Source organism: Labeo rohita, chromosome 24, assembly GCF_022985175.1.
Source record: "Labeo rohita strain BAU-BD-2019 chromosome 24, IGBB_LRoh.1.0, whole genome shotgun sequence".
NCBI lineage: Eukaryota > Metazoa > Chordata > Actinopteri > Cypriniformes > Cyprinidae > Labeo > Labeo rohita.
The window spans coordinates 22,772,028-22,794,969 of record NC_066892.1 but is presented as its reverse complement, the minus strand read 5'-3'; the positions used below and the strand labels follow the sequence as shown (position 1 = coordinate 22,794,969).

General features: G+C 37.4%; 2 protein-coding genes across 2 annotated transcripts; one reads left to right on the top strand and one right to left on the bottom strand.

The window, feature by feature from the left end:
- Nucleotides 1–167: 167 nt before the first annotated feature.
- Nucleotides 168–9,522, bottom strand: syt5b (synaptotagmin Vb). The gene is made up of 9 exons (XM_051098004.1): nucleotides 9,376–9,522; nucleotides 7,471–7,689; nucleotides 6,820–7,001; nucleotides 5,935–6,033; nucleotides 5,662–5,829; nucleotides 3,951–4,118; nucleotides 3,699–3,813; nucleotides 1,118–1,251; nucleotides 168–990 (listed from the first exon to the last, which is right to left on the bottom strand). Exons 2-9 carry the CDS (start codon nucleotides 7,655–7,657, stop codon nucleotides 781–783), a joined length of 1,263 nt encoding a protein of 420 aa, XP_050953961.1. The 5' UTR covers nucleotides 7,658–7,689; nucleotides 9,376–9,522; the 3' UTR covers nucleotides 168–780.
- Nucleotides 9,523–15,100: 5,578 nt separating this feature from the next.
- btr33 (bloodthirsty-related gene family, member 33) lies at nucleotides 15,101–22,858 on the top strand. The gene is made up of 7 exons (XM_051097720.1): nucleotides 15,101–15,286; nucleotides 18,324–18,898; nucleotides 19,663–19,758; nucleotides 19,937–20,170; nucleotides 20,259–20,406; nucleotides 20,570–20,596; nucleotides 22,095–22,858. The coding sequence occupies exons 2-7, from the start codon at nucleotides 18,326–18,328 to the stop codon at nucleotides 22,670–22,672; spliced, it is 1,656 nt and encodes a 551-aa protein (XP_050953677.1). The 5' UTR covers nucleotides 15,101–15,286; nucleotides 18,324–18,325; the 3' UTR covers nucleotides 22,673–22,858.
- Nucleotides 22,859–22,942: the final 84 nt, after the last annotated feature.

The window sequence follows — 22,942 nt, the reverse complement described above, 5'->3', positions numbered from 1 at the left end:
TTTGAAGTAACATGCCCAACACTGAATATGACAATAGAAAAGCAAATTACTTCTGCAACAATAATTTATGTTCATAACATATTGTTTATAGCTGCTTTATGGCTTTGACTTTAGAAAGACAGTCCCACATAACCACATTAAAATTAAATAGAGCATACACAAGAAACAAATGTTACATCTGTTTAATTTGATTTGCATCTTCAAACACAAAGTGACTTAAGCATTGGGAATACAAAAGTAGAACTTAATAAATTGTACGTTTTTTGACAATAGCAATCTGCTTATATAAATATAACTTTTTTACCTGTTGTCATTTGCATAGCTATTAATTAAACGCGAAAGAGAAGATTTTAATTTTTATCTCGTTTTATATTTGCCAAAAATGAGTGACTACTGTCTGTACTTGTTTAACTCTCACCAAAATTAGCAACAATTCATCAACACAAAAAACAACTTACAAAACCATGCAGAGTGACAGCTACCATAAAGGAAACACATCTACTCCAAACATAAAAACATGCATTTAGTAATACAACTCATAACAAATCATGACAATCTTCACGTAACACAAAACAACCTTGGGAGAGAAAACATTAAGCGTGAAACTATAAGCTTCCACGAAACATAAACTGTAAAGTTCACTGGTCATGCTAGCAAGCTGATGCATGCAGTGTCTATCAGTGCCTTTCACTAAGTTGCTCAGTAGGTGGATGATTCATTGTTGCCCTGGATGTGACTGTATACTCTAGGTATATTACCCACTTGTTACCATGACGATGTTTAGCGATGTGGCGCTTTCAGAGCAGCTTCTATCTCTTCCTCCGGTTGAAGCGTGTGCCACTGGGCCACTGGACGTCTGGGATTGGCCAGCATGTCTGACCAATGGCGTAAGCCGACACCTGTGGCACCATAGCCAATAAAGGTTTTGCCAATAGGGTCGTTGCTTCCCAGCTTGTCGTAGTCATACACAGTAATGAGGAGCTGGACTTTCTGTGTTAGGATATAGTGGGTTTGGACTTTAGAATATGATTTCATTCCATTTCGGATTCAAATATATACATGTATAAAAATAAACACAATATAGGCTATATCAGATGGAAGAATGATCGTAAATCACCTGAATCTGTTCAAATGGGACCTCAAAGCTGAAGCTCTCATTGAAGTATGGGTTCAATGTGTTCTTTTTAACTGTAGTTTTCTTCTTCTTCAGACGCTTTCCATTATGCTGTAACACAATCTTCACATACGGATCTGACACATGAAGTAGGATCATTGTCAATGTGTTTTAAATAAAATTAAAGTGGAAAAAAATGGTTACACTTTATTTTATAGTGTCCTTGTTACAGTGTAATTATACATTTAAGTACTGAGTAATATTAATTACAGGACTCGACAATAACGCTTGTCCGCTTGTCCAGATTAAAACATCAGTAACAAACAATAACTAGGGCAGCACCGAAACTTTGGTGCGAATGATTCTGATTTTATTACTTTCGGTGTAAACAGTGACTGATAATGGACAGTATCAAGGTTGCGTCAGTTGGGGCTCATGTCTATCTGACTCACGGAAAAATCTAAACTAATAGGCGCAACAGCACACACAAAGAAACAAACATGAGAAAACATACTGTGGTGGAAAAAAAAAGATAAATATTGTATATTACATATACAACACTCAACCAAGCAACAGCACGACTGCAAACGTGGCATTGATTGTTACAACAGTAGTTCAATAAACAAGTAGTTAATATTAACTGACTTACATTTTAGACACATTATTGGCCGTTTTTGCTAATGAAAATAGTTCCAAGCAAAGCCACAGCAGGACAGTCACGCATCTCAGAGCAGCACAGCAATTTTGAATGAATCGAGTCGATGATTCAGTGAACCATTCAAAAAGTCACTTGCTTTATTTATTAAATGAACTAGCCCTTTGAGCAAATTGGTTGAATCAATGACTCAACTCATTAAGACAGTGACTTGACGCCACCTACTGGTGGTTTGGTTTCATATTTAAAAGTATCACTGCATTTTTCGAACATTTCAGATTTATGTTTAAAAAAAGTAAAACATACATTTTTATCATTATTCATGCATTTGCAATTTTACTGTGTAAATGCATTTATGGAATCTCTCATCTTCATTAAACAGTCTAAGTAAATACATCTTAATGGCACTTTCAATGCACATTCAGTGTTTCCTCTGCAGTGGAAAGATGGAGTTTGTTGATACTGATTTCATGGTAACAATCATACAGAGTCTAATTATTCTAAATGAATGGATTTATAAAATTTAATTTGACGTATATGATGACACATATATTTAGTAAGGTTAGGAAAATATTGCCCTTCATAAAGTTAAAAAGTGTCCTAGAAATCAATTTAAGGCAAATATCACAAATATGCTGATTACAGTAAGACTTCATAGAGCAGTGATGAGACTATTGCTTCAGAATGGATTACATTTCTGCCAAAAAAAAGGGCTTTTTGAATGACTGATGATGCTCAAAACAGTGGAGATGATCATAGACTTCAGGGGAAACCCCCTGCACTCACCCCTCTTAGCATCATGGACAGCACTGTGGCTACAGTGGAGACATTGAAGTTCCATCAACTCCATTGTAAAAAAAGGCCCAACAAAGGCTGTACTTTCTTCGCCAGCTAAGAAAGTTCAGCCTACCACAGGAGCTGCTAAAACAGTTCTATAAGTTCAATAACTGTCTGGTTTGGCTCAGCTACAAAATCAGACATCAGAAGATTACAGTGAATAGTTCAGACTGCCGAGAGGATTACTGGTGTTCCCCTGCTCACCTTTCAAGAACTGTATTCATCCAGAGTGAGGAAAAGAGCTCAGAAAATCACTCTGGATCCCTCACATCCAAGTCATCATCTCTTTGAACTTTTACCATCTACAGAGCCCCAAACACCAGGACAACCAGGCACAAGAACAGTTTTTCCCCCTAGGCAATTCTCCTTATGAACAGTTAAATGTTTCCCCCATTGTGCAATATAATGTGCAATAACTTTTTATTTATTAGTTACCACCCCCATCCTAGCACATCCCTGCATCTCTACCTCTTTCTATTCTATTCTATTCTATTCTATTCTATTCTATTCTATTCTATTCTGTCATCTATAGCACAACTGTACATATCACATATTTATTTATTTCTCAATTTATTTTTCTAATTTTTGTCTATTTATATTTACATATGTGTATTTTATTCTCATCTTATGTTTATTGTCTATATGTTGTTGCTGTCTCTGAGTACTGGAAGCTAATGACACTAAAACAAATTCGCAAGCATACTTGGCAATAAAAGCTCTTTCTGATTCTGATTCTGATTTTCTTGTCCGAAGGACAAGCACATGTCAAGGCTTAATGTCGAGCCCTGAATTAACTACAAGTACTTACTATATGGTTAGGGTTTGGCTTTGGCTTAGAGATACTTGCATGTAATTATGCATAATTTACTGTTATTATAATAGTAAGTACATGTAAAATCTGTAACAAGGACATAAAATGTTACCAAAAAAATTACAAGAAAGCATTTAACCAAATGTAAATAAATGTAATTTATTATTCAGTCAGTTCAAACACACCTGCTCATTAACTAGCTGTATTATCCATATTTTATTTAAAAAAAAAAAATTGTAATTAAAACTATGAAATGCTGCAAATTAAATTTTGAATTGTACCTGATAAACCACCGACATCCATCTTTTTGAGATTTTTGGCCTCCATTATGTTGACAGTGAGTTTACCAGCAGTGGGCACATAACGCAGAGAAATACAAATGTCTCCAAGTTTCTCCTGTTGAAGAGAAAGAAAGAACAATCATGGAAACAAATTTAGAATATACAGTTTAAAAATCCAGGGATAAATGATGGCATAGCTGAGAAGCCAATCATGCAAAATAAATACAAATATTGACAGAAAATAAAATGAACCTCCTCCTTTTCTCCATTTTCAAGGTCCCTCCATTCATGTAGCGGTTGGCCGAGATCCACGCAGTTCATGGGAATCTTTATCTGGCCAATCACATCATGTTTACCAAACCGATCAAAATCAAACACCTGCAGGACCAGAGTTTTGCCACCCAGTTCAGCGTAGGGAATCTATAATGCATGAAGAAAGGAGAGACAGGAACAAAAAACATGTGAAACAAATAAGCACAAATCAGTGTATCTGCATTTTGTGTAAAGTAGTTTTCCATTGTTAATATGTATTAATAAACTTTTTCTGAAATGCAGACAAGCCCAAAAAGACACAAATGCTTCCTGACACAGGTAATTAAAGGAATAATTCATCTAAAAATTTAAATTTTGCCATTTTAGGCACCAAAATTGCAAATGTTTATGCAGGTATTTTCCATAAAAAGGCAGCATGAACTGTTGCTGTATGGAAATGGCAGCATGAACATTCTTTCCTTTGTGTGGTTTTGGAACAACATGATTATGAATAATCATATAATAAATATGAAAATATTTGTTCATTTTTAAAGGAACACCACTTTTTCCAACTCCCCTAGAGTTAAACAGTTAAGTTTTTCCGTTTTCGAATCAATTCAGCTGATCTCCGGGTCTGGCGGTAGCACTTTTAGCATAGCTTAGCATAGATCATTGAATCAGATTAGACCGTTAGCACTCACTCAGAAATGACACAAGAGTTTCTATATTTTTCCTATTTAAAACTTGACTTTAAAACTTTAAAACTTGATTCTGTAGGTACATTGTGTACTAAGACGGATGAAAAATGAAAAATTACGATTTTCTAGGCCGATATGGCTAGGAACTATACTCTCATTTCGGGGGTAATAATCAAGGAACTTTGCTGCTGTTTCGTGGGTGCAGCAGGCGCAATGATATTACGCAGCGCCTGAAAATATTCTCCCTGTGCAAGCATGTTGTGAGGCTGGTTATGTTGATGGACGTTAGCCTATTTTCAGGCACTGCGTAATATCATTGTGCCTGCTGCACCCACAATACGGCAGTAAAGTTCCTTGATTATTACACTGGAATGAGAGTATACTTCCTAGCCATATCAACCTCGAAATTCGCAACTTTCCATTTTCTGTTGGTCTTAGTACACAATGTAACTACAGAAGAGTCAAATTTTAAATAGGAAAAATCTTAAAACTCTTTGATCATTTTTGAGCGAGATGCTAACAGTCTAATCAGATTCAATGATCTTTGCTAAGCTATGCTAAAAGTGCTACTGCCAGACCCAGAGATCAGCTGAATGGATTCGAAAATGGTAAAACTCAATTGCTTAACTCTAAGGGAGTTGGAAAATGAGCCTATTTTCCAAAAAAAATGGAGTGTTAATTTAAGTGAACTATTCCTTCAAAAGCGTTTATAACCTCAGTGATACCTGAATAGCTGTCAATCAAAAAATGAATGACAAAACCAGTGTAGGGGAGCAGGGATTTCTGGGAACTTAGGATGCCACACAAGAAGACAAAACCCTGACACAAAACCTGAGAGAGAGAGAGAAATGGACAAACAAACTACAGGCGCAACTAAACAGACATGAGAACACTCAAAAGACAAAACTAAATGTTATACAAACATGTTCACTGGAACACATACCTAACTCATCGTGTACATAAATCTGAACCTGACTTTGTACTTCATAAACAAACAAAAAACATTTAAAAACCTTAAAGATAAAGGTCTCGTTGAACACAGGGCACAGGTTTTTGCGCTGGACTTTGGTTTCAAACTTCTTCTTCTTGTCTGGAAGCAGGTAAACTTTTACATATGGGTCGGATGTACCGCCAATATCCATAGCGGCAAGATCTTGAGCCTGAAGAACTCCAACTATCAGCTGTTGACACAAAATTAGACATTTTTTATTTCATTTTGTTGTTACAATGACATTATTACAAATCAACTAGTTACCTGTTATGGTACATTTTAATACATCAGGCACCTGAGCATCTGTGAAGTTGTAATCCAAAGAAAATTCCAGTTTTCCAAGATGTTCCTGCTCTTCTTTTTGCACTTCTCCCTCCTTTTTTTCTCCTTCATCCTGCAGATATGAATAGTCATATTTTATACAGTGTGCCCCTGAAATATGTACATAAATTTTAAATAACAAAGGACATTATGATGAGTTTTAGCTTAAAAACTCTTAAATCTAGCTATACGGGTATTTTTATTTATAATTTTTATATACATTATACATTAGTTAACATGAACTAGCAGTGAAAAATACTGCTAAAGCAGTACATCTTAGTGTTAATTAATTAACATATTAACATAATTGTTATTAACCATTGTTAGGTAATGTTAGTTCATGCATTAACTAATGTTAACTAGGGAACCTTACTGAAAAGTGTTACTTTTTTAAATAAAAAACCATGATGCAAAAAAATAATAAACTTCAAAATTGTGACCCTGGACCACAAAACCAGTCATAAGTAGCACAGGCATATTTGTAGCAATAGCCAACAATACATCGAAGAGTTAAAAAGATAGATTTTTTTTTAATGCCAAAAATCATTAGGATATTAAGTAAAGATCATGACCCATGAAGATATTTTGTAAATTTAAATATAGTAAAACTTAATTTTTGATTAGTTTGCTAACAACTTTATTTGGACAACTTTAAAGGTCATTTTCTCAATATGTTGATTTTTTTTTCACCCTATATAGTTGTATCTCAACCAAATATTGTCCCATACGCCAATGGAAAGCTTATTCATTCCGTTTTTTAGATAATGTAAACTTCTCAATTTCAAATAATTGACCCTTATGACTAGTTTTGTGGTCCACGATCACAATTGAGGTTGTATTTGTGTATTTGTTCTTGTACCTTTTGTTCTCCTTCACCCTCTCCTTCAGTTCCTTCTAGTTTTCTTCGTCCTGCTCTCTTCCTCTCTCTAGCTTTCTTGGATTTCTTCTTCTTGCCAAAGCATTTCTTGAACATGCAATATGTAAAACAAGCCACAAGGGCGAGAACCACCACCACGATGGCTCCTACAGCCCACATCGGCACTATAGAGAACAAAAAGATGGTCAGTCTCCATGGAAACAGGTATAGGACAGAAATGACACAGGACAATCCTCGCTTAACGTCATATCACATCAGCTCAATGCACTTTTAATTTGAAATTATCATCATCTGTAAAGCAGAGCAAAAACTATAAATCAAAGTGCTCTATTTATGTAATCTGACTTCTTATCAAATGCAGATAATGACTCAGAATAATGAAAATGAATAATGATTTTGTGTCCTGTGTGATTACACAATCAGAGCAAAATCAGTGTATTCTGTATTTCATTGAAATTAAGTGCAGTGACTTGAACTTAATAGAATTATTTTTTAATGCAATAAATTGTCTGATCTACATCTACTCTGTTAGCTTTTGCTAAAAGCTATGCTTTTCCCCCACACTATAGTTTAGATAGATTTTTTTCAGTCTTACTTTTTTATGTTAATATATGACTAAATGTAGATACTTACATGAAAGATGTTCCAGCTCATTCATGAACTTGTTCTTCATGTTTTCATAGTCATGATGAGTTGGGTGAGCAGGATGGTGCTCATGTTCTGGTTTTGGTTGTGGTTCAGGTTCTGGTTCAGGTTCAGGTTCTGGCTCTGCTGGTTCAGCAGTCCGCCGAACACGACCACCCATATTCACAAACCTCATACCAGCTGTCTGTCAAGAATCCAGTGCACAGCCTAAAAATAACAACACAAAAAGAGTTCAGTAAATCTCGGAAAAACTGCCTAAAATTGAGTGTCTGAGTAAGAAATGTCTTTATCATAAAGGTAACGGTAAAAAAAAAAACTCCATGATGTCATTCTTGATGCTGACATGAGGGTGACTAAATGTAGGAGTAACAGCTCTAGTGAAAACAATAAATATTTATGTTTTATCTATATTTATCTGAACAATAATATTTATTCTTGGCACAGAATGTGATCATGGTCACATTTTTTTTTTAATTGGCAAAGAGAAACTGTGTTTCCTTGGAAACATGACAGCACAAGAGTCAGTGCTAAAAGCAGCTCAAATGATCTTATACTGTTACGTCTAGTTCTGTATTGTACATTGAAGTCTATAAATTCTATACAGTCTATTTACACATTCAGAGCTGAGAATTTGGTTCACATAATTTAATACATTATGAAATCATAATTTATCTATATTTATAATACAAATGCATATGTGCTTGTACATTCCCTAAAGCCAGAACATAAACATGGCTGATTCTAATCCATGATGTATTTACCCTCTTCTGCCATACCATCCATCCACCCCCATCTCTGCTGGTCTATGTCTCTCTCTCTTTCTCTCTCCCATGCTTAACAGGATTATGGGGGAAAAACAAAACCAAAGCTCTCGGATAAACAAGGCAACTCTTTGAGAAATTATAGCTTTCTTTCCTGCATTGATCGCCTCGTTCATTCATTAACACTTCGTTCAGGTCTGAATAAAAAGTGAATGAAAAGAAACAACACCTTAGTACTTAAATACCTGTTTATCATTACATGAAATACCTGTTTATCATTACATGAAATACCTGTTTATCATTACATGCTTTGTGCATGAGTTCCTTATGCAATGTCTAGTTTTAATTTCAGATTTAAGCAGATTCATGTAACTAATGAAAATGATTTTCAATTTTGCTTAAGGTGATTAAACAATATTCTATTGGATAATAAGAACACGTGTTCTTAAGGCTAAAAAGGACCAACTTTGGGTAAAAATTCTAACAAAAAAAATATTGTTTGGGATATTAGCAAGTGCAATTAATTGTTTTCCAAAATCGTGAAGGAATGGATTTGTAATGAAGTACGCTATATCTGCAAAGCAGACACCAATCACGATTCATTTGTAAACTAACATTGCATTTTACCGTCTTGTAATTTATATTGACTTAAATGTAACTAAATACATCTATAATAAAAGTACTTGGGTGACAAACCACTGTACCTTGGGTCCTTTTGTCCATGATTATTTACGCTATTTCTTTTCACGCAGATTATGTTTCCCCACTGCTATAGCCTACACTTTTCTTTCAGCTCCATTGTAATATTTACATAGGCTATCAACTGCAAATTTATCTACATTTCTGACAACTACATGAAATACATATCGCTACCAAATAAAAGTTAATAATAATTGTGATTGATGTGGACGTGTGCGCGCACTGCATCATCCACAGGAATGCGCGCGTCATTCGCGCTCATTTTCAGCAACAGGTTACGATGGTAACGATATTTTACAAAAAATGAAACAATTTGCCCTGATAATGTGTCTACTGCTGATGTGTGTCCTGTTAAGGTCTGCTAAAGTGCGATATAAAATGAAAGCATGCATCTGTAGCCTATAGAAAAATCAATAATAAAATTTCAACGTACCTGATAAATAAATATCTTGGTTGGGAAATACCTTCCTAAGTTAACATTAAGACGATGCCCGGGTTTGTTTTCCCAGTAGCCCTCAGCCAGACATGCTGAAGTGTGTATATTGGTGATAAGTGTGGTGCTGGTGGTTTAACCCCCTCCCCATCAGCTTTAAGCTCAAGTGCTTTCAAATCATTAAAGCACCACTAATCTCTCTCCCCCTCCCCATCACATCTGTTATGCAGTTATAGAAGGTTTCTCCATAAATTCAACAGCCATATAAACCATGCCTTTGCCGTTATTTCGAGTATGCTACTATTAAAATAAATAAATAAATAAATTCTCCTCATTGATGAACATGTTAATCTGTGCTCATTTCCTTTGAGAGCTCTTACTTATGTGGCTGCAGAGCATCAACTGCCTCTCTAATCCACATAAAACATCATGCTCAACATCATTGTTCCCATCTGGGACATGTTGTGGATGAAAATAGCCTTTCTGCCCTGATAATCTGTTTGATCATGGATTACACTTGCAATTTTTTTCAATCAATAAATCAGAAAGTATTCATACTAAGCAAGTTCAGTCATTTAAAATCAATCATTTTTTTCTACACTGCTACTGATCTCACTCTACAGCTTTTGTATGCCAATTAGGGTTTGATATAGTACAAGAACTGTCATGGTACCCTTGCTTAGAAGCAAATAGAAATTATATAATGAAAGTATATTTTAGTTACCATAAATGCTTATCACATTTGGCAGTAAACATTAGCTATATTTTTAATACAACAGAAGTAATTATAATATGTCATGGTAACGTAGTGAGCAGACCAGAGACTGTAGTAAACTGCAAACAAACAGGGTTTTATTGAACAGTTGGAGCAAATGAAGAGAATGGTCAAATGGAGCAATGAGCAAGCTATTCTGAATGTCCTTGTCAATGAAAGTGGATGAAGAGAGTTCATTGGGTGAATAGTTCGAGTTATCCAGGTGAGTAGCTAGTCTTTGGATCCAAAGGAGCGAGGAGAGGTCTGGAGCTATCATACGGGTGTGAACGGTAGACCAGACAGTGAAGCAATGGTGGCGTGAGGCTTATAAAGGGTGGAGCTAATTGGAACCAGGTGATAACGATTAGAACTCAGGTGAGTGAGAGCGGGTGTGGCTTGCTTCAGGTGACACGGCTGGAGTGGTTGACTATGGTGAATGCCTGACATTACCCCCTCCTCTAGGGGCGGCTCCTGACGCCCTAACACGACGCCGAGGGCGGCCATGACTGCGAGGGGCCGGGCAGTTGGGATGGTTCTGGTGGAACTCTTGGAGCAGGGCAGGGTCAAGGACGTCCTCTCTGGCGATCCAAGAGCGTTCCTCAGGTCCGTACCCCTCCCAGTTGATGAGATATTCTAGCCGACCCCCTCTGCATCATGAATCCAAGATTTCGTTGACTGTGTAGATTGAAGGTTGTTCCAGGACATTGGGAGGAGGGGGTTCAGCTCCAGCTCCGGTGGTTTCTGTGGCAGAAGGAAAACATGGTTTGAGGAGTGATAAGTGGAAAGTGGGGTGAATACGGTACCTGGGTGGGAGCTGGAGCTGGTATGTCACTTCATTTATCTGTCTCAGGATCTTGAACGAACCAATATAGCGGGGACTCAGCTTGCGGCAGGGCAGTCGCAGACGCAGGTCACGGGTGGAGAGCCAGACTTGATCTCCGGGTTGGTACTGCGGATTCTCCCTCCTATGAGCATCCGCAAACCTCTTGTGACGGTTGATGGCCCTCTGGAGATGATGGTGAGCTGAGTCCCACACTCTCTCGCTGGCTCTGAACCAGTGGTCGACAGCTGGAACATTTGAGGGTTCCTCCGTCCAGGGAAACCGCAGGGGCTGATAACCGAGTATGCACTGGAAAGGCGTTAAGCTGGTGGTGTCTTGGCGAAGGGAATTCTGTGCGTACTCGGCCTACGCTCCAGCTGTGTTGACCTTCGTGGCAGTATGACCGGAGGTAACGTCCGAGCTCTTGAATTTTCCTCTCAGTCTGGCCGTTTGTCTGTGGATGATAATCAAATGACAGATTAACGGATACACCAAGTAATTTAAAGAAAGCTTTCCAGACATGCGAGATGAATTGAGGTCCCCGGTCCGACACAATCTCCTCTGGCGAACCATAATTACGGAAGACATTGTCTCTGGTTCCAGGGGTGTGTCGGTGGAGTACAGATGGGAGAGAGCATCAGCCTTGACATTTTTTGTTCCTGGTCGGTATGTGATCTTGAAGTTAAACCTGGTGAAGAATAGTGCCCATCGGGCCTGTCAGAGGTTTAAACGTTTGGCTTCCCATAGGTATTGTAGATTCTTGTGGTCGGTTATAATGGTGAACTGATGAGAGGCTCCCTCTAACCAATGACACCACTCCTCCAGAGCCAACTTGATGGCCAGTAGTTCCTGATTTCCTACATTGTAGTTTTGCTCCGCCAGAGTCAGCTTAAGAGAGTGATAGGCACAGGGATGGAGGAGAGGAGGCTCACCAGCCGCTTGGGACAACACCGCTCCGATTCCAGTGGTGGAGGCATCCAACTCCAGCACGAAAGGGTGCTCGGGATTCGAATGGCATAATAGGGGAGCAGTGCAGCAGATGTTCTTTAGCTGGTGGAAAGCTTTGTGGGCGGCGGGCGTTCCAGGTGAGATGTTTAGGCTTACCCTGCAGGAGGAAGGTCAATGGGGCCGTGATAATGCTGTAGTTCCTGATGAACCGACGACAGAAGTTTGCAAATCCCAGAAAGCGTTGTAGCTCCTTCACTGTGCCTGGAACGGGCCATCTGTACTCCCTCTGCACTTTTTACATATACGAGGTTCTGTACCGAGGGCTGATGGAACTCACACTTCTCTAGTTTAAGGAAAAGCTGGTGTTCTCAGAGTTTGAGTAGGACCTGCTGGACATGCTGACTGATGGAGTGACCGTACGGCATGACCCGATATTCGTAGTGGCCGGTGGGGTGATAAATGCTGTCTTCCATTCATCTCCTTCACGGATGCAAATGAGGTTAATTGCACTCCACAGGTCCAATTTCGAGAAGATCTTAGCCCCTCGGAGTTCCTCGAGTGCTGCGGGGACCAGGGGAAGTGGGTAAGGTTGTTGTTGGATCTGTGAGTTAAGTTGGCGGTAGTCGATACACAGCCGAAGAACTCCATCCTTCTTGCCCACAAAGAAAGATGCTCGAAGCGGCTGGTGAGGTAGATGGTCGTATGAATCCTTGATGAAGGTGTATTCCTCCATCGCCTGGCACTCCGGGATGGACAGTGGGTAAATTTTACCTTTGGGGAGTTGAGCTCCAGGCAGCAGTTCGATGGCACAGTCCCATGGCCGATGGAGGGGGGGGCGGTGGCTGCCTACTTGCTGAATACATCCTGGAACGCCACATACTCCTCTGGGATCTCGGGGGAAAACTCAGGTTCGGGACTTTCGACGTGGGTGGACACTAGTGGTACAGATGGAGTGTTCGGAAGTGGTAAGTCTTGGAGACATTGGTCGTAACATTGGTCACTCCAACGAATGACGTCACAGGGATCCCAGTGGAGATCCGGATTGTGCTGACTTAGCCATGGGCATCCCAGGATGATGCTGACGGTGGACCCCTCCAGTACCAGAAACTGTAATTCCTCCTTGTAAAATATAGAACTAACTTGTAGTATGATGGATGGTGAGGAGTATCGTACTTTACCACACCCCAGTGGTTTTCCCTGTATTGTCTTGACGGAGAGTGTATGACTGTGATGTTGACGAGTGAGTTGGAGTGAATCTAAGCATTCTTGCGATATGATGTTGCCAGAGGAACCTGAATTAACCAAAGCAGAAACAGACACAGAAGTTTTAGGAGTGTGGAGAGTCACTGGAAGTTGCGTAAGGGAGGTTATTTCAACTCTAAATTGAATGGTACTCACCACGGGGTGTGGAGGTCTGGTGGGGCAGTTGCAAATGAAATGGTCCGGATGTCCACAATACAAACAAGGTCCTAATGAAATTCTACGATTCCTTTCAATGCGTGAGAGACGAGTGGTGTCAACTTGCATGGGTTCTGGTACTGAAGAACAGGTAGCCACGGTGGCAGACTGAGGAGCGGTTACAGATGGCTGGCAAGCGGCTAGTCGTTGAGAAACCCTGGTGGTACGTTGTAGAAATGATTTGAGTCTGATGGAGTCATCATACAAAGCCATCGCAGAGTGAGTCTCCGGATTCAGTCCCTGTCGGTATGCACTGAGGAGTGCCGTCTCATTCCAACCACTAGCCGCCACCAGCATGCGGAACTGAATGGTGTAATCCCTTACCGAAGAAGTGCCTTGTCGGAGACGGAAGAGTTGATCGGAGGTGGAAAGTGTACCTGTACCTGTGCAGAAAACTTCAGAGAAATGACCGGAAAATCATTTTAAACGAATGGATTATTTCATTATTATTGTTCCAGATAGCTTTCACCCATTGTAGGGCCTTACTGGACAGGAGTGAGATGAGAAATGCGACCTTGGCGTCTTCGGTGGTGAACAGTGATGATTGCATCTGTATATATAGACTTGGAGTAAAAAAAACGCTACACTCAGCCACTTCCCCGGAGAATGTTGTCGGCAAGGCCATGGGACTTCCTGAGACAGACGGCGGCGTTGGGGTAGGTTGTAGAGCCGCCTTAAAGGCATTCACTAATTCCATAATGGGGTCGGGTGAAACAGGTGAACCGGTGCTCATTTCGGTGTTGGTCTGGTCTTCTGTCATGGTAACGTAGTGAGCAGACCAGAGACTGTAGTAAATTGCAAACAAACAGGGTTTTGTTGAACAGTTGGAGCAAATGAAGAGAATGGTCAAATGGAGCAATGAGCAAGCTATTCTGAATGTCCTTGTCAATGAAAGTGGAAGAAGAGAGTTTGTTGGGTGAATAGTTCGGGTTATCCAGGTGAGTAGCCGGTCTTTGGAACCAAAGGAGCGAGGAGAGGTCTGGAGCTATCATACGGGTGTGAACAGTGGAGCTAATTGGAACCAGGTGATAACGATTAGAACTCAGGTGAGTGAGAGCGGGTGTGGCTTGCTTCAGGTGACACGGATGGAGTGGGTGACTGTGGTATTCACTGTACATTCTACCCTGTGATTAAGCCTCTGGAAACACTGTATTAATTTCACATTTAAATAATTTTCTTAGATATCTTTCCTTTAAAAGTAGATTATAGGCTAGTATTTATTTAATATGTACTATAAGTACAAAAAAGTATGCTAAAGTGGACATTTTTACAATGGGATTCTTATCAGAAACATCAAATGAGAATAATGCAATTACAAGAGTTATTTAGTTTGATATCTTGTGTGCTTCAAAATGTGATGGACAGAGACTAGGACAGATTCTTCTATTGTTCTGTTATTGAATAAGAGATATGTTTGAGTTAAACAAATCTACCTTTCTGGTGTCTTTATATTAGCTCTGGTCATCAAATACCTAATTTTATGATATACAGTACATTACAATACATGTCATGATTCAATACTTGACATCAAATGACAGAATGTACAGAATGTTTCCTAGTTTATTTTCTGCTTTTTCCTGTTGAAAAGGCAAATTTCCATTTTTTCCATTCACTAAGCACAATTACAAAATAAAACATATTTCTCAGAAAAACCTTACTCCATTTTATTTTTAAAGGGTTTAAAAAGGAATATGGAAGAAGTAAGTGTTAGTATGGTGTAGGGCTTATGTAAGACATTACACAGCTTTTGCATTTACAACAGCCTTTAAATTTATTGTTACTGAAAGGGTTAACTCAACAGTTTTGACGGAGCAGGATCCCATCCCTGCCAAAAGAGGCGGGGTTAAACCTCACAATCACTTACAATAGTCATTCAGCTGCTGGTGAAAACATTATTTTCTGCTTCCTGACTGAAACACCTTTTCTTACAGGTAAGAGTTGTGTTATAAATGCTTATTACAGGGCATGGATCCTTGAGAAATTGTATTTTACTCATGATTTACCTATATTTACCTATAATGAAAATAACAAGTGAAAATTATTTCTTGGGTACTATATTAGCTGAGTATAGTGCTCACCTGCTGTTACTAGACTTTGACCTCTTGGTGAATGTTTAGTGATAAGGCAGCAAGATGAAACTGTGTAACACCTAATTAAAGCAGAATTCACATGATGTTCACAGATTTCACAGATACATTTTCCTTTATTTTTTAGCAAGTGCATAAATGAACAAAAGACGGAACACACCCCCGCATCATGAACCAGTTTCAAAGGCTTTTATTGATGTGGTTTGTTTAGTGTATTCATACAATGCTTTGTGCAAATATTATCCTTTGCAAAAGAGTCCTTATTATGGGCTTAATATACAATTAAAAATATGTATATTCACAGACTAAATGTCATGATTTCAGACACTTAATTGGATATACTGAAACTGAATTACCATTTTGGACAAGCTTTTACATATGATAAACTAAAATATACTTTGATGTATTTTTATTGAAAAACGTATTATATATTTAAATATATATGTAATTAGATATTTGTGAAGTGTATTCTCTTTAAGTATACTTAAGGGGTCTTTTACTCCATGAATATTATATTATCTGCAAGCACAATATATACATTTAAGACTTGAAGTACACTAAATATAATTGTACCAATATTTGTGTTTCCAGGTAACAGTCTGCCCATATATATATATCACTAAACATAAGTCACCACAGCTGTGAAATTTATGTAATACTAAATTACAGCAGTGGATTACCACACATTGTAACTCACAGACATAATAAAAATTCCTGCTTAACAGTTGAAGAAGCTTATAAATCACTGCTGTGAACTTTCATAAAGTAGTGTGGACAAATTCAGCCTCTGCAAAGTAGTGGGGACATGTCCCATGATGCCTATATGTTGTTATTTCCTCATCATGACTGGATGGGCCACAGAGGCATTGTTGATGTGTAAATGTGGATGTACAACTCTAATTCCAGAAAAGTTGGGACATTTCGTGAAATGCCATAAAATCAAGAATATGTTTTCTGTTCATTCTCTTTAACCTTTATGTAACTGACTTAAGTACAAATTGTTTTTACTAGCCAAATTTTAACTTTATTTTGTAAATATAAACAAATGTTGATTTTCATGGCTGTAGCACAAAAAGTGGTCACAGATGCATGTTTAACACTGTGACACATTAACTTTCCTTTTAATTACAGTGTTTAATTGCTTGGGAATTAAGGATAGTAATACTTCAAGTTTTGCAAGCAAAATGGCTGTCCAATAGCTTGATAAAAAAACACCAGATGCTCATCAGTCTGTGATTGTTGTTGTGTGATTTTCCTTTTTTATGGCGGGTCATACATTTTCAATAGAAGACAGATCTGGACTGCAGGCAGGCAGTCTAACACATTCAGTCTGTGTCTACAAAACAACGCTGTTGTAGCACATGCAGAATGAGACCTGGCATTGTCTTGATTTAATAATCATGGACTTCCCATGAAAGAAATCAGCTTGATGGCAGTATATGTGTCACCATTTCAATGGTACCTTTGCACATATTCCAGTCACCAATGCCGTTTGCTCTGCTGCACCCCCATACCATAACAGTTGTTTGCGTTTGCATCTGTTACTGATGGAGGTCTGGATGGTCCCTTTGGTCTTTGGTACTGAGAACTTGACGGACATTTTTCCTAGAACCAAGCAGAAGCTTGGACATACATGACTACCCCTGGTGAAAAAAACAGCATATGCTGGTAGGCATGTTTTGATGCTGGGATGCTGGTTAGGTATGTTTTGGTGCTGGTTTAAGCTGGTCCTTTGCTGGTTTATGCTGGTCCTTAGCTGGTTTATGCTGGTCGTTTGCTGGTTGATCCAGCATCCCAGCATCAAAACATGCCTACCAGCATATGCTGTTTTTTTTCACCAGGGACAGCACACATTTCCATTGTTTTTTGACTATCTGAGATGAGCTCTGGCCCAGAGAACCCCATGGCAGTTTAAGTGTACCTCATGGCTAGAGTAACAGAAATTTAAGGTTACGTTTAATGATGCAGCTGCAGAATGTGTTAAGTAACAGCGTTTTTTCTGAAGTACTCCTGTGCCCATGTGGCTATATTTAACACCGCAGCATGGTGGTTTCTTATGCAATGCCATCTGGGGGCTCAAAGGTCATCCACATTCACCTGAGGTGTCTTACTTTGCCCTACACAGACTGACATTTCTCTGGATTTTGATTTGTTTGATACTCTTGTAATGAATTTTGCCACAAAGTGATGAGCCATGATCCAGTTTCACTTATAAAGTCTAAAATGCATGTTTTATACCCAAGCATGATATCCTGACCTATTTCCATTTCACCTGCTTACTGTAAACTGTTTCAAAACAGTTTAATTGAGATATTCTATAACATTTTTCACTTTTATTTAGCCTCTGTCGCCACTTTTTTGGAGTGTGCTGCAGCCATGAAAATCAAAATTTGATTATATTTACAAAATAAAATTAAAAGATGGCCACTGAAAACACTGGAAATTTTCTTTGTACTTTAGTCAATTAAATAAAAGTTAAAGAGAATGAAAATTTTATGGAATTTCACAAATAGTCCCAACTTTTCTGGAATTGGGGATGTACTCGTGGGGATGAAATTTACAGCAGCTCAGGATGAGTCTTTCAAACCAAATGTTTATTTTGGAATGGTTAAGAATGTTGGCATGTGTATGCATTACTAACTTAAAGAAGATCATAGATTCCCGGGTGCTTTCTGAGTGCAACTTAAAGGGGTTTACAATGAGGAAATAAATAGCTTCACTATTAACTGTGGCTTTAGTCATTGCTATTTCAGTGTTTGCTGTATTTAATGGGACCAGCCACAAGCAAAATCTGCCACCCAGTTGTTATTTGTCCTGGTTTCTAAATACATCCAATTATTTATGAAGTCACTGTGTTTTCTTCCCTGTTTATCCACCCTAGTGATGTCATCTTCCACCCCGCTTCTGTCTAAGGAGTTGTTCCAGTGCTCCGTATGTCTAGATGTTTTCACCCATCCCGTGTCCCTCCCATGTGGTCATACGTTTTGCCAGTCATGCATCCTTGCACAGTGGACAGCATCGGGCTCCTCCCATTGCCCTAAATGCTCCACAATTTTCCAGGAAACACCAGAGCTCCGTGAAAATTCTTTTGCTCGTGAGATGGCTGAACAAATCCATAAGCAGAGGGGTCAGAGGCCACCAGAGTCGCGTCCAGTTGCATCAAATAACATTTTATGTGACATGTGCCCATTAGAGAATGCATCCCCTGCTGTAAAATCATGCCTAGTGTGTGTGGCATCATACTGTGAGGTTCATGTGACTTCCCACACCTCCAGATTCACCAAACACAGACTGGTGCAGCCGCAGCGGATGGATAAGCGAATTTGCAGGATACACGAAAGACCCTTGGAGCTTTACTGCAGATTTGACCAGTCTGCTGTTTGTGTGCTGTGCATGAATACAGAACACAACTCACATCACACAATACCAGTGGAGAGAGAATGGGCAGAGAGAAAGGTTTGCTGCTTGTCCAGTGAATGATTGCATTTCTATTTACATTATTGTCAAACATTCTAATATGTACAGATAATAAGGGAGACTGATAATGCAGTGAGATAAATATCCTTTGCAAATCTTTATGGAAGTGGGCTATCAGTGCTGGGGGTAATTTCCATTTCCAACTTGCTGGATCTCTCTTTGCCAGTTTTGTTATTCACAGGGAATTCAGCAATTCAGGATTTAACTAAATTTAACAGGATTAAAATAAATAAATAAATAAATAAATAAATAAATAACACTGACTTGATGATAATGCAAAATGTGTCTTTACTTATTGTCAGTTCATGGTTGGTCTGTCTAAAAAGATTTATATGTTATTAAAATAAATAAATAAATGAAATACTACTACTACTAATTCTCTATGGAGAAAATACATAGGAATAATACATATTTTTACTTTTATTTCTTCCAATTATTACTTTTATGACTCCCATTTGTACTTATTTTACTGAAAACTACCTGTTGTGTTTTTGGTTATTTTTTTATATGAAAATCTACAAACATGCAAAATTTCAAATGCAAAGATTTTACATTTCAGTTGATTTGTATTTAATTTGACAAACATGCCTCATAAATAAATCGGTAAAAAAAAAAAAATACAGCACATTTAGATATGATTTTTTTAATCAGCATTTGTTTTTTTTTTACAGTCTCATGCTGTCTATATTTTCATGAGACAGAATTGTAAGCACATTCATATTTTCTCTTTGTCTTTGTCATAGACTCAGTTATTAAAGACACAGTCTGACCTGAAGCGGATGATTATGGAGAGATGGAGTAAAGTTGAGGATCTCAGACACTCTATGAAACTAAATAATGTAAGAGCCTGAAAAATACATTTTATATTCACAAAAATGTATGTTCAAATTTTTTTTCTTTAAGGTGACATCAGCCATAGTCTTACTGAAATTAAATGTTACACTAAAAGATGTAAAAGTATGAATGCATTTCACACAAGCCCTTCCTTGATATGTTGATTTGTTATTTCTCTTTTAGGAGAACACAGAAGCAGAGATGGCATACAGTGTTGAAGTTTTCACTGCTCTGCAGCAGTTTATTGAGAGGAGCCAGTCTGAGCTGCTCAGAAAGATGAAACACATGCAGAAAACTGAAGAGAAACGTGTACAGAGCCTTATTAAAGAACTGGAGATGGAGATTGCTAAACTTAATGCTAGAAACTCTGAGTTGGAAAAGCTCTCACGCTCTGAAGACCACCTCTACGTTATACAGGTAACTCTTTTTCAGGTAAATTGAAATACATAAAGTTGTGACACAGGATGATGACTTTTATTGTAATATTTATATATGACCCTCCCAGGCTTTCCGTAGACCAAGTGAGGTGCCTCAGTGTAAAAGCTGGTCTCAGGTCAGTGGGCACACCAATCAAGGTCTGGAGGTGCTCAGAGAAACCCTGAATGCTGCAGAAGAACTGTTGAAAACACAAATATACACCGTCACTAAGAGAGGTTACTATTATTATTATTATTATTATTATTATTATTATTATTATTATTTTGCTTATTTGACAGCTAAAAACAGTAAATAAATGTTATTATTCTAATTGCAAAGGAAAGTAACATATTTTTGTGATAGAAAAAAAAAGATATATATATATTTCTTTTTCCACAGAACTTGAAGCAATATCCCAGTATGCAGGTATAATAATATATTTAAGATCTATGAATCTTCTGAAGACTTTTACTATAACAGATCTAATATATGTATGTATATATATATATATATATATATATGTTTGTTTATTTTTTATAATTTTATTTTAATTTTAATTATTACTGAAATCTATGAACAGTCTTGAGTCTTACTTGAAACTTTTAGTAACCATTTTTTTTAAAATTATCACTTTTTTTGTCTTTCCTGAATCTTTAAACAATCTTGAATTTTTATTTAAATCCTTGAACAAACATGAATCTTTACTTTGGTCTTTAAACCATTTTTTAAACATAATCGTTTTTTATTAATTGAATTGAATTGAATTGAATTTATTTTAATTTTATTATATTTTTAATGCATTTAAAGAATCTTTACTTGAATCTTTGAGCCAACTTGAGTCTGTATCTTGAGTCTTTGAGCCATCTTAAATCCTTAATTTTTTAACCATTTTGAGTCTTTATTTGAATCTTTGAAAAAAATTTTTTTTTCTAGAACCTTTAAACAATTTCAAATCTTTACTGAAATCCTTGAACAATCTTGAATCTTTACTTCGGTCTTCAAACCATTTTGAAGCATAGTCTTTTTAACTTTATCATTTGTTTTGTTTAATGCATTTAATGTTTTACTTTTTTTTTTGTTTGTTTTGTTTTTTTAAGCTATAAACAATATTGAATCTTTACTTGAATCTTTGAACAATCTTGAAACTGTATTTGAGTCTTTGAGCCATACTAAATCATTACTTGAATTTTTGGACAATCTATCCTCTTCTTGTATCACTGAACCATTTAAATTCTTTAATTTTTAAACCATATTTACTTGAATCTTTAAACAATCTCACATTTTTGCTTAAAGATTTGAACAATCTTGAATTCTTACTTGAGTCCTTGAATTATCATGAATCTTTTCTTAAATTTTTTAACAATCATGAATCTTTACTTTAATCTTCAAACCATCTTGAATTTTTTCTTGAATCTTTACTTTAATCTTCAAACCATCCTAAATCTTTTCTCAAGCCAGCTTGAATCTTTTCTTGAATCTTTAAGCTATCTTGAATTTTTACTTTTACCTTTATACAATCGTGAATCTTTTTATTTTTTATTTTATCTTTGAGCTATCTTTAATCTTTACTTTAAATCTTCGAACCACTGTGAATATTTTCATAATATTTTAAGTCATCTTGAATTTTTACTTGAGTCTTCAAACATTCTTGAATCCTTTCTTGAATCTTTGAACCTTCTTGAATCTTTTCATTTAATTTCTTTTACCTAAAATCTTTAACAAATTTGTGTCTTTACTTGAACCATCTTGAATCTTTATTTTAAACTTTAAAAATCTTGTGTATAAATATGTCTACAATTCAACACAGTTCTGGTACATTTTGAACTACTACTTTGGTAAAACAAAAACATGTGGATACACTATAAATGACATAAACCACTATTTAGAAAACGTTCTATGATGTTGTCTGATGTACTTCTTGCAGTGGATATGACCCTTGACCCTGACACAGCAAACCCCTGGTTGGTGGTGTCTGCAGACAGGAAGTGCGTGACCGACGGCAACGTAGAACGCAAAGTTCCAAACAATGCTGAACGTTTTGACGTGGCACCATGCGTCCTGTCAAGAGAGCCCATCTCAAAGGGAAGGACTTATTGGGAAGTTGGAGTCTCAGGTAAAACAGCATGGGACTTGGGAGTGGCCAGGAAATCTGTCAACAGGAAGGGTTTGGTGACACTGAGCCCACAGGATGGTTACTGGGCAGTTTGTCTGAGGGGGGGCACCGAGTACAGGGCCTGTGACCGTGAATCATTGCTTTTGGCACTAAAGACTCTTCCACAGAAAATTGGCATATATGTGGATTACGACAAAGGTCAGGTATCATTTTATGATGCAAGTGCATGCACACATATCTACTCATTCACTGGACAGTGCTTTACTGAGACCTTACTGGCCTACTTCAACCCAGACATGAATGACACAGGAAATAACAATGCCCCACTAGTTATACAACCTGTTGGTGCCGATAATGAGGATAAGACATATGATACTGTGACAATATGAAGAATGACAATCAACAAAAATAGATATGTAACAAAGCAAATACTATCAGATTGAAGTAAACTAATAAAGAGTGATGATACTTGTTCATCTGTTCAAATATGCTTATTGATTTTACCTGAATAAACTATATATCCAATTAGTTAAATGATACAATGAGAACACAAAGTATTGTTTATTCAGATTTGATGTTTTATGACATTTGTTATTTGTAAATTTGTTAATTGAACTTTATTTGATAAATAAAGTTCGGAAATTGTTTGTACTTAAATG

Coding starts and splice junctions, on each gene's coding strand:
- syt5b (XM_051098004.1), bottom strand. CDS start 7,657: ATGAGGTTTGTGAATATGGGTGGTCGTGTTCGGCGGACTGCTGAACCA. Junction 7,002..7,470: donor TGAGCTGGAACATCTTTCAT/GTAAGTATCTAC, acceptor TGTTCTCTATAG/TGCCGATGTGGGCTGTAGGA. Junction 1,252..3,698: donor GGATGTCGGTGGTTTATCAG/GTACAATTCAAA, acceptor TTCATGTGTCAG/ATCCGTATGTGAAGATTGTG.
- btr33 (XM_051097720.1), top strand. CDS start 18,326: ATGTCATCTTCCACCCCGCTTCTGTCTAAGGAGTTGTTCCAGTGCTCC. Junction 18,899..19,662: donor GAGAATGGGCAGAGAGAAAG/GTTTGCTGCTTG, acceptor TCTTTGTCATAG/ACTCAGTTATTAAAGACACA. Junction 20,597..22,094: donor AGCAATATCCCAGTATGCAG/GTATAATAATAT, acceptor TACTTCTTGCAG/TGGATATGACCCTTGACCCT.